At 41.3% G+C, this 12336-nt stretch overlaps 1 protein-coding gene across 2 annotated transcripts in view; it reads right to left on the bottom strand.

The window, feature by feature from the left end:
* PLA2G4A (phospholipase A2 group IVA) overlaps positions 1–12336 on the bottom strand; it is a 140168-nt gene that overhangs the window by 40087 nt on the left and 87745 nt on the right. For both annotated transcript variants that reach the window (XR_002094706.1, XM_019501734.1), the window contains exons 10-12: positions 11440–11554; positions 3839–3976; positions 3389–3481 (exon numbers count right to left, since the gene is read on the bottom strand). Coding sequence is in view for 1 of the 2 variants with exons in the window: in XM_019501734.1 (XP_019357279.1) it covers positions 3389–3481; positions 3839–3976; positions 11440–11554 (346 nt within the window). In the remaining variant the exon portion in view is untranslated. The remainder of the gene's footprint in view (positions 1–3388; positions 3482–3838; positions 3977–11439; positions 11555–12336) is intronic.

The raw sequence follows: 12336 nt of genomic DNA, 5'->3' as shown, positions 1-12336 counted from the left end.
TTTAAGTAGCACTGCTACAAGCATGTGTATTTCTCACCAATGGTGAAGTTACGTGCAACTGCTCACAGTACATTCTAACTTTAACACCTCTTAATATTCCACAAAACTAGTGTGATCTAAGTATAACATGTAACTTTACCCAACATTCATTGTAAGTTACACCTGCATGTACCAGAGTTGATTTCCCTATGGCTGCTAGCAAAATAATAAAATAAACTACATTGTGGTCCACTTAAGGGCAACTTTATGCAAGTAATTTTTAAAGAAAAAAGAGAGCAGTTAGGCCAAAATACTTAACACTGGTGGAAATGCAGCCATTTTATATTTTGTTCCGTTCATTGAGAGAGAGAGAGAGAGAGAGAGACAGAGAGAGAGAGAGAGAGGAGAGAGAGACAGAAAGAGAGACAGACAACAAATGAGAGGAGCAAATTTCAAGATAATTATTTACCCAGAATCTACCCTTTATTACAATAGCATCTTTGTGATGATTCTGGATAAAATTCAGGTTGAAATTGTTAAATATATGGCTAACTGGAAGATTTCCAGATCCTTAAAAAAAAAAATTAAAAAGTTAAGTATGAAATATTGATATGTTCCACTGTTGGTATATATAGTAAAGACAATGCGTATGTCTGAAACCACAGTGTAGCTAAGCAACATTGTTTTCTTTAAGTTTTCCTGCTTCTACATTTAAAGTATTCAAATATATTTAAAATAATCAAGGGAAGTTGCTCATGCAATACAATGGCTTTTCCTTTTTCATTGTCTTTTATTTTGCTTTAGCTGAATTGAAAGAAACTAGCTTTAAAAGCAATCTAGTATTGGAAACATTCTCAATTAAAAACATGGGCAATGTGTTGCAAGAAACAAACTTGCTAAGTTCACAGTCTTGGTTTAGATGTTAGGAGTTCAGCTGGGATTTTGAAAGCAGCCTAAGGAAATTAGACACAAAATACTAGTGTAGTTTAGTGAATAGGAACTAGTATCCAGCTCCTCCAGGGTCTTTTGCAAATGCCACCATTATACTCTCCCATGTCACCCTGAGATAATTTATATTGCTATTGGCCTCTACTAGGAATCTGAAGACAAGCATTAAGTTATTGAAGGTGAATAAGGATATTTTCAAACCAGTTTCACATACAATAGAATAGATATTATGAACACTGGTTTTATCTTTAAAAAAAAATCTACAGGTTGGTCACAAAACACCCTTTTCACACAAAGGCAATGCAAGAATTAAGCCTAGACAGTGAAATCTTATTTTAGAAGTTTTTTTTTCTATCAAGCTACCATCCAACCATACATAAATTAGCTGTAGACAAGTATTACTGTCACTGCTGATAAATCTGTTAGCTCAAAACAGACAATATGATTGAGGTACAGGTTAATATGAGGAATTTTTGCCTCAATGTATTATACGTGGAAGCCAATAATTATGCATCTACATAGATATTTACAGGGGCTATATCCATACAGACTTATAGGCCTATTAGACTACAAAAAAAGAGTACAGCTACAAGAGCTTTTATCTTTGCATCTTTTCCCTGAAATATTTTAATTCAATAGGTCCTCAAGACACTACCCAATCTCTCGTCAATGTACAAGTATGCAACAAAGACAAATGCGTACAAATTCCTGGGGGATGACAAAGAATATAAGTCAGGGTAAAAATTAACAACCTAAAAAGGCAACTATTAGATTCCAAAAATGTGATGTTGGATGTCCCCTATTTTTGTTTTAAAGGAACACCCACAAGAAATAGAATATTTAACTTTTAAAGATAGTTTATAATTTTCAGACAAAAGCTTGTTTACATTAAAGTCCATTAAAAATCAATAGGACCAGGACTTCACCAGTTAGTTTTAAGCTTGTGCAAGCATATGGTAATTTGTCAGTCCTACTAGGATAAACTGTCCCTTTGAGGGATTCTGTATTTCTGTAAAATTCTAATGAAAATGAAACATCTTAAACAAAAAATGTTTGTTTTCTAATAAAAAGTGAAGGGAGAGACATTTCCATATACAAAAAAATTAAACTGGGACAGTTTGTCCTCTTACTATCATAATTCAGGAAACATATTTTAAAGAAGAGTGCAAATAAGTCCTGTTCTAGCAAAGTCCTTAAGAAGAACACATAATTGTAAATGCATTTGCAATCCTATTGATTTCAGTAGAGACTCTTGTATGTAAGAATAAGCCTGTCCTGAAGTATTTAGCTGGACATAGCCTAAATTCCTAAGGTTCAATAACTTAAAAAACCTCCAATAGACAGACATCTGTATGAAGTGTAGGATGAATCCCCTCCCCCAAAAGCAGGTATTATTGCTCACAAAATATACAAGATAGAACCATAGAGACTGATTTCTTTAGTATATCCACAAACCTGGAGGAATGCAGAGGAGCTAATTTCCCTATGTTGTATAAGCAATATGTATGAGTTCAGGGAAAAGTGACAGTCGAGCTTTTACACCCATTCAGCCCTCATTTCTTCTCAAATTATTACAAGGACCATTAATTAGTCCAATTTATTTATTTGTTTAAATACTTTTGTGTGTGCACCTCATCCAAATTCTTGGATGCAGCACAGAAAGTAAAACTCAGTCCATTACCAAAGGATTAAAATAAATATCCTAAAATTTGGAGAAAATGTACACTATTGCAACCGTTTCCACATTCTCATTAAGAACTGAACAGCTAAACTTATTTCATATACACCATCATCCAGGTGAACCTGACATGGAATGGAACTGGCAACCAAGTAATGAAAAAGTTTACAGTAAACTCTGGTTATTTCACCACTCAAATGCAAATGCAAATAATGGCACATTATTGAGCAGTAGGTGATAGTGGAAAGGAAGGAGGCACATGGAGAATCAAAACAAAGTAGAATTAAACCTTACTATCAAATAAAACAGAGTTTTTTGTACTTTAAATTTGTAACTATATAAGTACCTCCTGACACAAGAGATTTGTTAACATAAGGCTAGCCTGTCAGCTTTTGGTTTCAGAAGTTGAGCATGTTAAATCTTGAAAGAATTTTTTAGATGTGTATTTATACAGTCATATGGCTTTGTGTGTTTGTTTGTTTAAAGTACACACACTTTATCCCTTTTCCAATAGTCTTGACATTGGTTAGAAGTAGGTATTGACGTACACTTCAGGCTAAAATAAGTAAAATGGGCTTTTGCTAATTCTCTTCCCCAGTTCTCCAAGTCCTTTCATAGCAATACCTTTCCCTGTTTTTTTCATATGCAAGAGAAAGTTAATTGCACAGTATCATATTCCCACAAACAGTAACCACAATAGCAATGTTGGAGTTATCAGTTCATTAGAATCGTAATATCAGTTGTTTTGCTTGTTGATATATTTGAAAAGTTTTTTCACATTACCTAATTCTTCCTCCATGGTGGGGCCTGCATTTTGAGAATTGGAAACTCCAAGTACCCTGTTAAATAATATGGAAAATGCACTCCCCCAGACACCTGAAAAGAAGAAAATAAAGAAATGAACAAATTGGAGACCAACACAGACCTACAATTATATAAATAATTATTTTCTGAAAATTCCCCTGAATAGCATAAACAATGGGATTATTAGACAGACTAGTGTCTAAATTTAAGTAGGTTCAGCTGTGACCATGTATCAAGTATTGGGCATCACTGAAAATAGAATCAAGGGGGGTACCATATTCCTATTAGGAATACAACCTTTATTGTAGAATTTTTTTTGTCAGACTCTTTGTAGTTCTAGAAATACCAACATCTAAAAGCACTAGACAGCAGAGTTATAGGACACCAAGATTTCATTTAGCATTTAATCACTGGTTTTCCATCACTCACCCATTAAGAAATGCAAAGGATTTTCTTTATATTTTTTCACCACTGTCCCCATAAAAAATTTACTTCCAAATGTATCAGGAGGCATGAATGTGCCATACTTTGCCATACCAATCTCATAAGGACTGAATTCCACCCAATCTGTACATGATAAAGAAGACAAGAAGTTAAAGTTTGCCCCCTAAAAAGAAATACAGACTGAATAAAGAAATTAATATGGAAACAAAAACAATTGGAACAATTCTCTGAAAGGAAATATTTTGGAAGACAGTCACTTTTTCAGATGGGAAAAAGTGATGGGGTGATTATTAAAAGAGTACAAACTAGTGGAGAGTAGATTCAGGTTAGACATTAGGAACAAATTTTTCACAGTAAGGGTGGCCAGAATCTGGAACGGGCTGCCAAGGGAGGTGGTACTGTCACCTAACTTGGAGGTCTTCAAGAGGAGGCTAGACAGACACCTGGCTGGGGTCGTATGACCTCAGCACTCTTTCCTGCCTGGGCAGAGGGTCAGACACGATGATCCTTCGTGGTCCCTTCTGACTCTACAATCTATGAATCTATGAACCTTTATTATAATCTCCCTGAAAATAGGGGCATGGTGACAAATGAGTACCAGTGAAATTGTTTATTTTAACATTCCCTAAAGCTCTGAAGAAATCCCAGGTAATGAAATCTGGATCCCCCCAAAAAAGCTAAGGCATGGAACAAACTATAAGATAAACAGGCAAAATAATATCAAGTGATGCATACATTTTAAATGTATGTGCAATTTTGTTTGTCTTTCTAAAGTTTACATGTAAAAAAATATTATGGACTGTATACAACACAATTAAGGTAAAGAGTAAAATTTTCAAAAGCAACTACATTTTCAGAAGCAACTAAATTACTTAAGCATCTAATCCCTATTTTCAAAAGCATCTTGTGCATTGATTCTCTTAAATTCCATTGACTTTCAATAAACAATGGGATGATTAGACAAACTAGTTCCTAAATTTAATTAGATTCAGCAGCAGCCATGTATCAAGGAATAGGCATCACTGAACATAGAATCAAAGTGGGTACAATTTTCCTATTAGGAATACAACTTTTACTGTAGTAATTGTTCTTGTCAGACTCTTTGTAGTTCTAGAAATAAGGCAGAGTTTGTTTAAATATTAAATGAAGGCACTTTTGAAAATACTACTTCATAGCCACCAGAAAGTCCTCTTATCCCAGATGCTAATTCTACAACAATGATTAGCAAAAGAAGCTATAACAATAACAACTGAAACAAAATTATGATGTCTTAGCTCCTACCTATTATTTTTAACAATAATTGACTTGAGGTGTTTTATAAAAATGAAAAAGGACAGATGAGAAACTAAAAGAAAAATCTGCTTGAAATATTCCAGGGAGTCATAAGATATCAAGCTTAATATCAGTTGCTGGTAAAATTCAAGAGTCTGGTTAAAATGAAAATGATACCTGTAACAGAGAGCAAGGGGCTCCTGTTACTTTAAAAGAGAAGCTGCAGCAGAGGTGTCCACAGTTGGTTAGAAAACAGGTGGTCCACCATGGGCTAGCTGCAGGGGAGTAGGCAGCCAGGGGGCCATAATACCTGCAAGTGCCTACTGCAGAGCTAGCAAAGGTGACTTGACAGTGGTGGGGACCCTGCTCTGCCCAGACTTGATCCAGAGGGGAAGTGTTTGATTTTGAAGCAATTGCTTGGATTTTTGTTCTAGTTTATACTGGAGGCTGGAGAGAGAGAAAACAAGGATGCAGGGGTGCCTAAGTGGTACACTATGTTCTGACCTCTGCCAGGGGAAGGATGCAAGACAGAAGCAGGCTAAGGCCAAGAAGGCCAGGGCCTGAACTTGAGAGTAGGCATCAGTGCAAGGTGGCTTGTGACTGAGAGGGCTGGGGCCTGATCCCAGAAGGGGCAACACAGGCAGCCTGAGGCTGACAAGAGGCTGGGATTGAAAGGCAATGCTAGTGTCAGTGGGTCTGGGCTACCAGTAGACAGCCAGAGTAACATGTAGGCTAAGGTTAAGAAGGCTAAGCCTATATAAGGAAGTAACTGGTGAGAATGACATCTGCGAAGCACGGATGTGTCTGTAGGGGCAGGAGGAGGCAACAAATAGCCCTTAAGATTACCAGTACCCTGAGACACTGATGAGGCCAAGGGGGTCCCTACTTAGGGTTTGAAAAACAGAACTGGGGATCAACTGGGTTCAAGAGAGACCCATTGGCCAAAGTAGGCTAGGGCTCACTCAGGGACCCGGGGAGAAAGTCTTTCTTCTATAACAGAAAATAATTCCATTAGGTATGACAAGCAAGAGGAAAGGCGGGGTGGGGGAAGGGGGAAGGGGGAAGGGTTACCCAAGAAGTATTTTTTTTACATGTATTGGGGTCTGAGGAAAGATACTTGTTGCTAGGTAATGTATTTTAGGACTTCAATCTTAATGGTGAACCTAGCTTTAGGAACAGAGCATCCAGAACACCAAGTAATTACATCCATGTGATATAGTCATGGTATCTTCAAAGAACATAATTTACTTATTCATAAGCACAGCCTAAGGAAATTAACCTGTAATTAAAGGACTCTGACTTCTAGTTTAGTCAACTGCCTAGTGGGAGACAGGTGCTTTCTGACTAGCAGGATAGGACTCAGACTGACATGAGGCAAACTTTGACCTGAGGGACAGAAGTTTTAGGCTAGGGACAGACTTAAGACATAAACCAGTTTAAGTGATCAGAAACTGGTTTAAACCTGTAACAGAACAGACATTCAATGCACATAAGCCAGTTTCAAATTGGCTGAAACCAGTTTGAGATAAACCTGGTTGAATGGAGGTGGTTAATTGATTTGGCTCAAACTAGTTTATACAATATTTGTCCCAGATCCCTTCCTGGTTTACTTAAACCAGAGTCCCCCAGCATGCTTTCTGGGCTTAGCACTCTGCTCCAACTCAGCAGGGTTGGCCCCACCCCCCTGCTCCCCAGCCAAATAGGGACAGGCAGGGGCAGGGGCCTGGCTAGAGAGGGGTTTAATTCCCCCCTCCCTGTCCCACTGACAGGGACCCGAGTCAGGTTTTCTGGGTGCCCCCGCTCCTCCACTGCTGCAGCCATGACCACCATGACCCCTGAGGCAGAGGGTTATTCTCCCCTCTACCCCAACTTCCCTGGGGGACCGCAGTCAGGTCTGCCCACCCTGGGCAAGCAGCGGAATAAGCCCCCTCCTGTCCCCTCAGATAGATGCTGGAGGGAGGGAGAATAACCCCCATCCATGCCCCACCAGGGGCCATGCCAGCTGGCATCTGACCACACCCCTGCTCCACCACTGCAGTGGGAGGGAGCAGGGTCCTTGATGGGGGCAGCAGCCCCTATCATAATGTCAGCAAGCACGAGCCCCTTCTCAGAAGAAGGGCCTGCTGTGGGGTGGGCAGAGCTGTGGCAGACTGCACACGGCAGCACCAGGGCCTGGAGGGGGCCAGAGCCCTCATAGCAGCCCCTAGTGCCGCAATCCATAGAAGTTTCCCCCCCACCCCTGCCAGAAAGGGGCTCGCACTCCAGGAAACCATGACAGGGGTTTCTGCTCCATCACAGTTGCTCCCCACTCGCCACTCCAGCAGCCTGACGGGGGAAGGGGGGAACAGATGCTGCAACCAGGGCCCCTTAAGCGGGGGGCAGGGAGCGGAGTTATTCCCCCCTCTGCCCCCTGGGCACTGCAGTGGGGTCTGCCCACCATGGCTGCTGCCACCACTTCCTCTGTGCCCTGGGCAAGCAGCAGAATAAGCCCCCTCCTGCCTCCCTTCTTCCAGCATCCAGCAGAGGGGGAATATTCTGCCATTTGCCCCAGGGACAGAGCGAGCTGCAGTGGAAGTCAAGGTGGGCAGACCCTGCTGCAGTGTGCCAGGGGCAGAGAGGGGAATAACCCCACTCCCTGCCCTCCCCAAGGGGCCCTGCCCCAGTGCAGCCACTGGAAGGGCAAGGGAGAACTGACAGCAATGGGGCAGGAGTCCCTTTCATGGTTTCCCAGCTCACAAGCCCCTTCCTGGTGGGAGGGCATGCACTGCAGGGTGGGGAAAGCTGCTATGGACCATGGCACTTGGTGGAGGGGGGGTTTGGAGGGCTCTGGCCTCCTCCAAGCCCCGGTACTGCCACGTGCAGTCCACCACAGTTCTGCGTGCCACAATGTGGCTCCCCTGCTGAGAAGGGGCTTGTGCTCCCTGACACTATATCCAGGAGCCTGTACCCTCCAGGTGCAGCAGCCAGGTGGGGGCACAGCCAGATGCCAGCTGGCAGCACCTGGGGGAGCAATAATGGAGTTATTCCTCTTCCCACCAGCATCTGGCAGAGTGGACAGCAGGGGGATTATTCCACCACTTGCCCCAAGTAGGGAGAAAATGTGGTGGTCTGGGCGGGCAGACCCATCTGCCGTCCCCAAGGGGATGCAAGGGTAGAGAGGAAAATAACCTCCTCCCTGCCCCCTCTGCCTCAGGGGCCATGGTGGCCGAACGCTGCAGGAGTGAGGGGTAAGCACCCAGCAGACCTGGCTCTGGTCCCTGCTGGTGGGACAGGGAGGTGGGAATAAAACCTCTCTCTGGCCAGTTCAGCCTAAACTGGCTGTGCCTCCCCTTCTCCCTGCAGCACAGCTTCCCTGAAGGCAAGGGCATGCTTTAGTGCCCTCTGGATCCTGGCCTGAGCAACTATAGGCATGTGCCCATGCTGCCTCAGTCCAGAGGGAATGTCTATGCTGTTACAAACCGATTCAAACTAGGCAGGTTAAACTAACCTGCAAAGGTTGAATCAATTCAGGCTCTGGCTTTTTGAATGTCTGTCCCTAGCCTTAATGGCCAATTGTATGCGCTTGGTGCAGTATTCTTTATTGTACTGAACAAAATGCTTGCAAGGAAATTAAGCTAAAATCTGTGGTTATTGTCAAAAACCATTCCATTCTGTTTTCTTATTACATAGAATAAATCCTGTTTAAGTAAACAATGGCTGGAAATAAAGTAATGATGTGTCTATTATAAAATAATGGTTTATGTCTGTTTGTAGAAGCACTGATTTTCAGACACTTTTATCAAAATAAGTTGGGTCAGAAGCTCAGCAGAGGCTTGATTCAAGTCCTTATGAAGTCATTGGAAGCTGACTTCAGTGTTTTGGGGGAGGAGGCCCTAATGCAGTGGTTCTCAACCTCTTTAGACTCAAGGCACCCCTCCGTAACTTCTGAGCAGGACCTTATTTCAAAAACCATTTCTTTATCATAGTATGTGCCTGCTTGAAGAGCGGTAAGGAAGGAAAGGAGCAGCTGGAAAGGAAGAGTCTGCCCTTATCTCCTTACCTGAGCCTGCTCTTATCTCACTTATCTGCTCTCTCCCCTTGGCAAACTTCAAAGGCTATCATGGCATCCCAGGATGCTATAGCACCCTAGTTAAGAATAACAACCCTAATGTAAGAATGCATAGCTTGATTACAGAATTATACTAAAAGAGGCAGGGCAGTGTGGCACTTTATAAACTAGTTGTTCTCTCAAGCCCTCTGCCTCTCCCAGCACTGCCCTCTCTCCTCCCTTCCCCACTTTCCCTGTTTTTGTATTTAAAGCACTCCCAGTTGAGAGCCTGATCTCTGGGTATCTTTTCATAGCTGTATGAAGTGAGCTGTTGCTTATGGAAGCTTATACATCTCTGATTCAGTTAGTCTATAAAGTGCAATTTCACCCTGCCTTCTTCCTGACTTCAAACTTACACAGTTAACTACCACTTTTTAATTAGTTTGCTGATGCAAAGGGAGGAAAGATCACTGAATGAGTCTGTCTTACATAAAGCATTTTGCAAAGACTGCAATTAAAAGCCTTGAGATGCCAAGTTCTACTTCTCCCTTCCCACAGTAGGTATGCCTATCAAGCTTCACTCCAGTAAATATTAAGGTATTTACTGCCCCCCCAAAAAAAGAAAGAAACTGCCTCTACCAAATGCTTCTTGAAATAAATCATATTAATTATGTTTAGTTAGTAACGATTACTACAGTTCTGGGCATGACCAGCACAATCAGGGTCAGATATGCTATGAATAGAATGAACATAAAGAGCCTTAAGCATGAAAACTATTAGCAGTCATATGAAATCTTGCACCATCACTTTTGAGAGGAATGTTATCTGATTAATGCACTTCAACAAGAAGCAACATGACAGGATTTATCCTTAACCTAATAAGTAAGCAAGTGGAAGTATTTTTGTTCAACATCTACTGTGCCTCAGGTCAAGACAAGTTGCTATATTTTAACAGGGAAAACAATCTTAGTACTCTAACAGGGGAAAAAAAGCTTATACGAATGAAAAGAATTAAAACCATATTAAGATCTTTGTTGATAAAGACAGAAATACTAAATAGATCACTGCTAATTAAAAAAATATACTTAAAAGGAGTGATGAACTTGCTTGTAAAATACTCAATATGAATTCCAGATTAGAAATTGTCAAAAAATGAGATATTTTTGTCTGAAAATTTCAGTTTGTTACCTGAGAAACAAAATATTTTCATTTTTCTACTGAAAACTTTCAGGTTTTCAAGAAGTCAAACATGTTGAGGAAAGCAGATATTTCATTTTCATTTAGCTGAAACACTAGTTTTCTATCAAAAAATTATTGACAGAAAACCATTCAGCCATCCCTACTCATAAGATCTGGGTTCAATACCTGGCTCTGCCAGAGTTTCTGCTATTTAATCCCTATTGACATTTATGCACATACTCCGGGAGTTTGGGGGGAGTGCTTTAATTAGAGTGGCTCTGCATTCACATTTCATTCTTTGAGTACCTGGCATTTTTTTTATCACATAAGAAACATATTTTTCACAGAAAAAAACAGCATGATAAAGCTTTCAATTATCATTCCATTGAAAAGAGAAACTCAAAAATCCTAACAAACTCTACCAAGCAAAAAGCAGACAAAATTCAATTTAAAATTTACAGTAAATGATCTTAGTGCACACTAAAACTAATCTTGATTAACTTAAAGTATGGCTTGTTAGTCTTCAGCAAGATGACAGAACACAAAGAAACTACAGGCTAAATTTGATTTCTCTTTACCATACCTAAATGGCATGTATACAATAGCAGGTTTTGGCACTTCCACAACAAAGCCTGTAATTCAGTCTTGTTTTCTTAGTCTACTACAGGGTCAGTAGGGTTACACTCAAGCTGTGAAAGGCAGGAACTTGCCCAGTGCTGTCTAGCCAACAAATATTACACGCAGGGTCCAGTACAGTGGGCAAGTTTCAAGAGGAGAGCTGCAGAGGGATCTGGGTACAAGATTTAAACTATAACTTATACTGGGTTTCTCTCGTCTCCCTTCCACACATATGACAACTCCGTTTTTGACTGAAAATCTGATCACATTAAGTCCAGCTTGTATAAAGTTAACATAATTAAAATGTAATCGCTGCTTATTATTAAAACAACCTGCTTTGTAATCATTGTAATTCGGCCAGTAGTTCCAGACCTAAATCCTTAGGGTATAAATGTTCTCAAAAAACACTAAGAAAAAAATACACTTTTTTAATAGAAAAAAAGAAACACCCCACAAACAAAATAATTCAACAGAATGAATGAAAAAATACCTGCAAACATGAGCTCTGAAACATCCGGTTTGACATGAAGACATGTAAAGAGGGGCAGAGCACACTGAGCACTGTTGATTTTCTCTTTCATTTTGCTCAAGGTGGTATCCATTCGCTGCATAAAGAAAGATAGGGCACATCAAAAAGAAAAATTCAACTAATCCACAGATGCATAACTATGAAAACACAGATAACCTGTATCAAAGTCACAAATCTGCACGCCAGCTACCTCGCTGATAATAAAAATTGTAGCTGCCTAAAACCTGGAGAATCTAGCTCGTGCTCATTGAATTATTTGCTGTACCTGAGATTCAGGAGGACTTTAGTGCCATCATTGGGAGTATTTTGAGAATTTAACTTGAGACTGATAATATAAAGTCAGTGTGTCACACAATCGTGGGCAGGACAGCAGTGTTCATGGATGGTGGTGGTTCCTGTTTTCCATTTTTATTTCATAGTTTTATAGTTTCTAGGGTCGGAAGGGACCTGAGCAGATCATCTAGTCCAACCCCCTGCCATGGCAGGAAAGAGTACTGGGGTCAAACAACCCCAGCAAGGTGTTCATCTAACCTCCTCTTAAAAACCCCCAGGGTAGGAGTCTGCACCACCTCTCTTGGAAGTTGGCTCCAGACCCTAGCTGTCCTGACCGTGAAGTAGCGCCTCCTGATATCTAACCTAAACCTACCCTCTGCCAGCTTGTGACCGTTATTCCTGGTCACTCCCGGCGGTGCTCGGGGGAACAGCGACTCCCCCAATGCCTGCTGATCCCCCCTGACTAGTTTATAACAGGCCACAAGATCCCCCCTCAGCCTTCTCTTTTGGAGGCTGAACAGGTTCAGGTCCCGTAGCCTCTCCTCATAGGGCCTGCCCTGCTGTCCCCTGATCATGCGAGTGGCC

This window comes from Gavialis gangeticus, unplaced genomic scaffold (genome assembly GCF_001723915.1).
Source record: "Gavialis gangeticus isolate Ggan-Ray unplaced genomic scaffold, GavGan_comp1, whole genome shotgun sequence".
NCBI classification, from domain to species: domain Eukaryota; kingdom Metazoa; phylum Chordata; order Crocodylia; family Gavialidae; genus Gavialis; species Gavialis gangeticus.
This window is presented reverse-complemented; position numbering and strand designations above follow the sequence as displayed.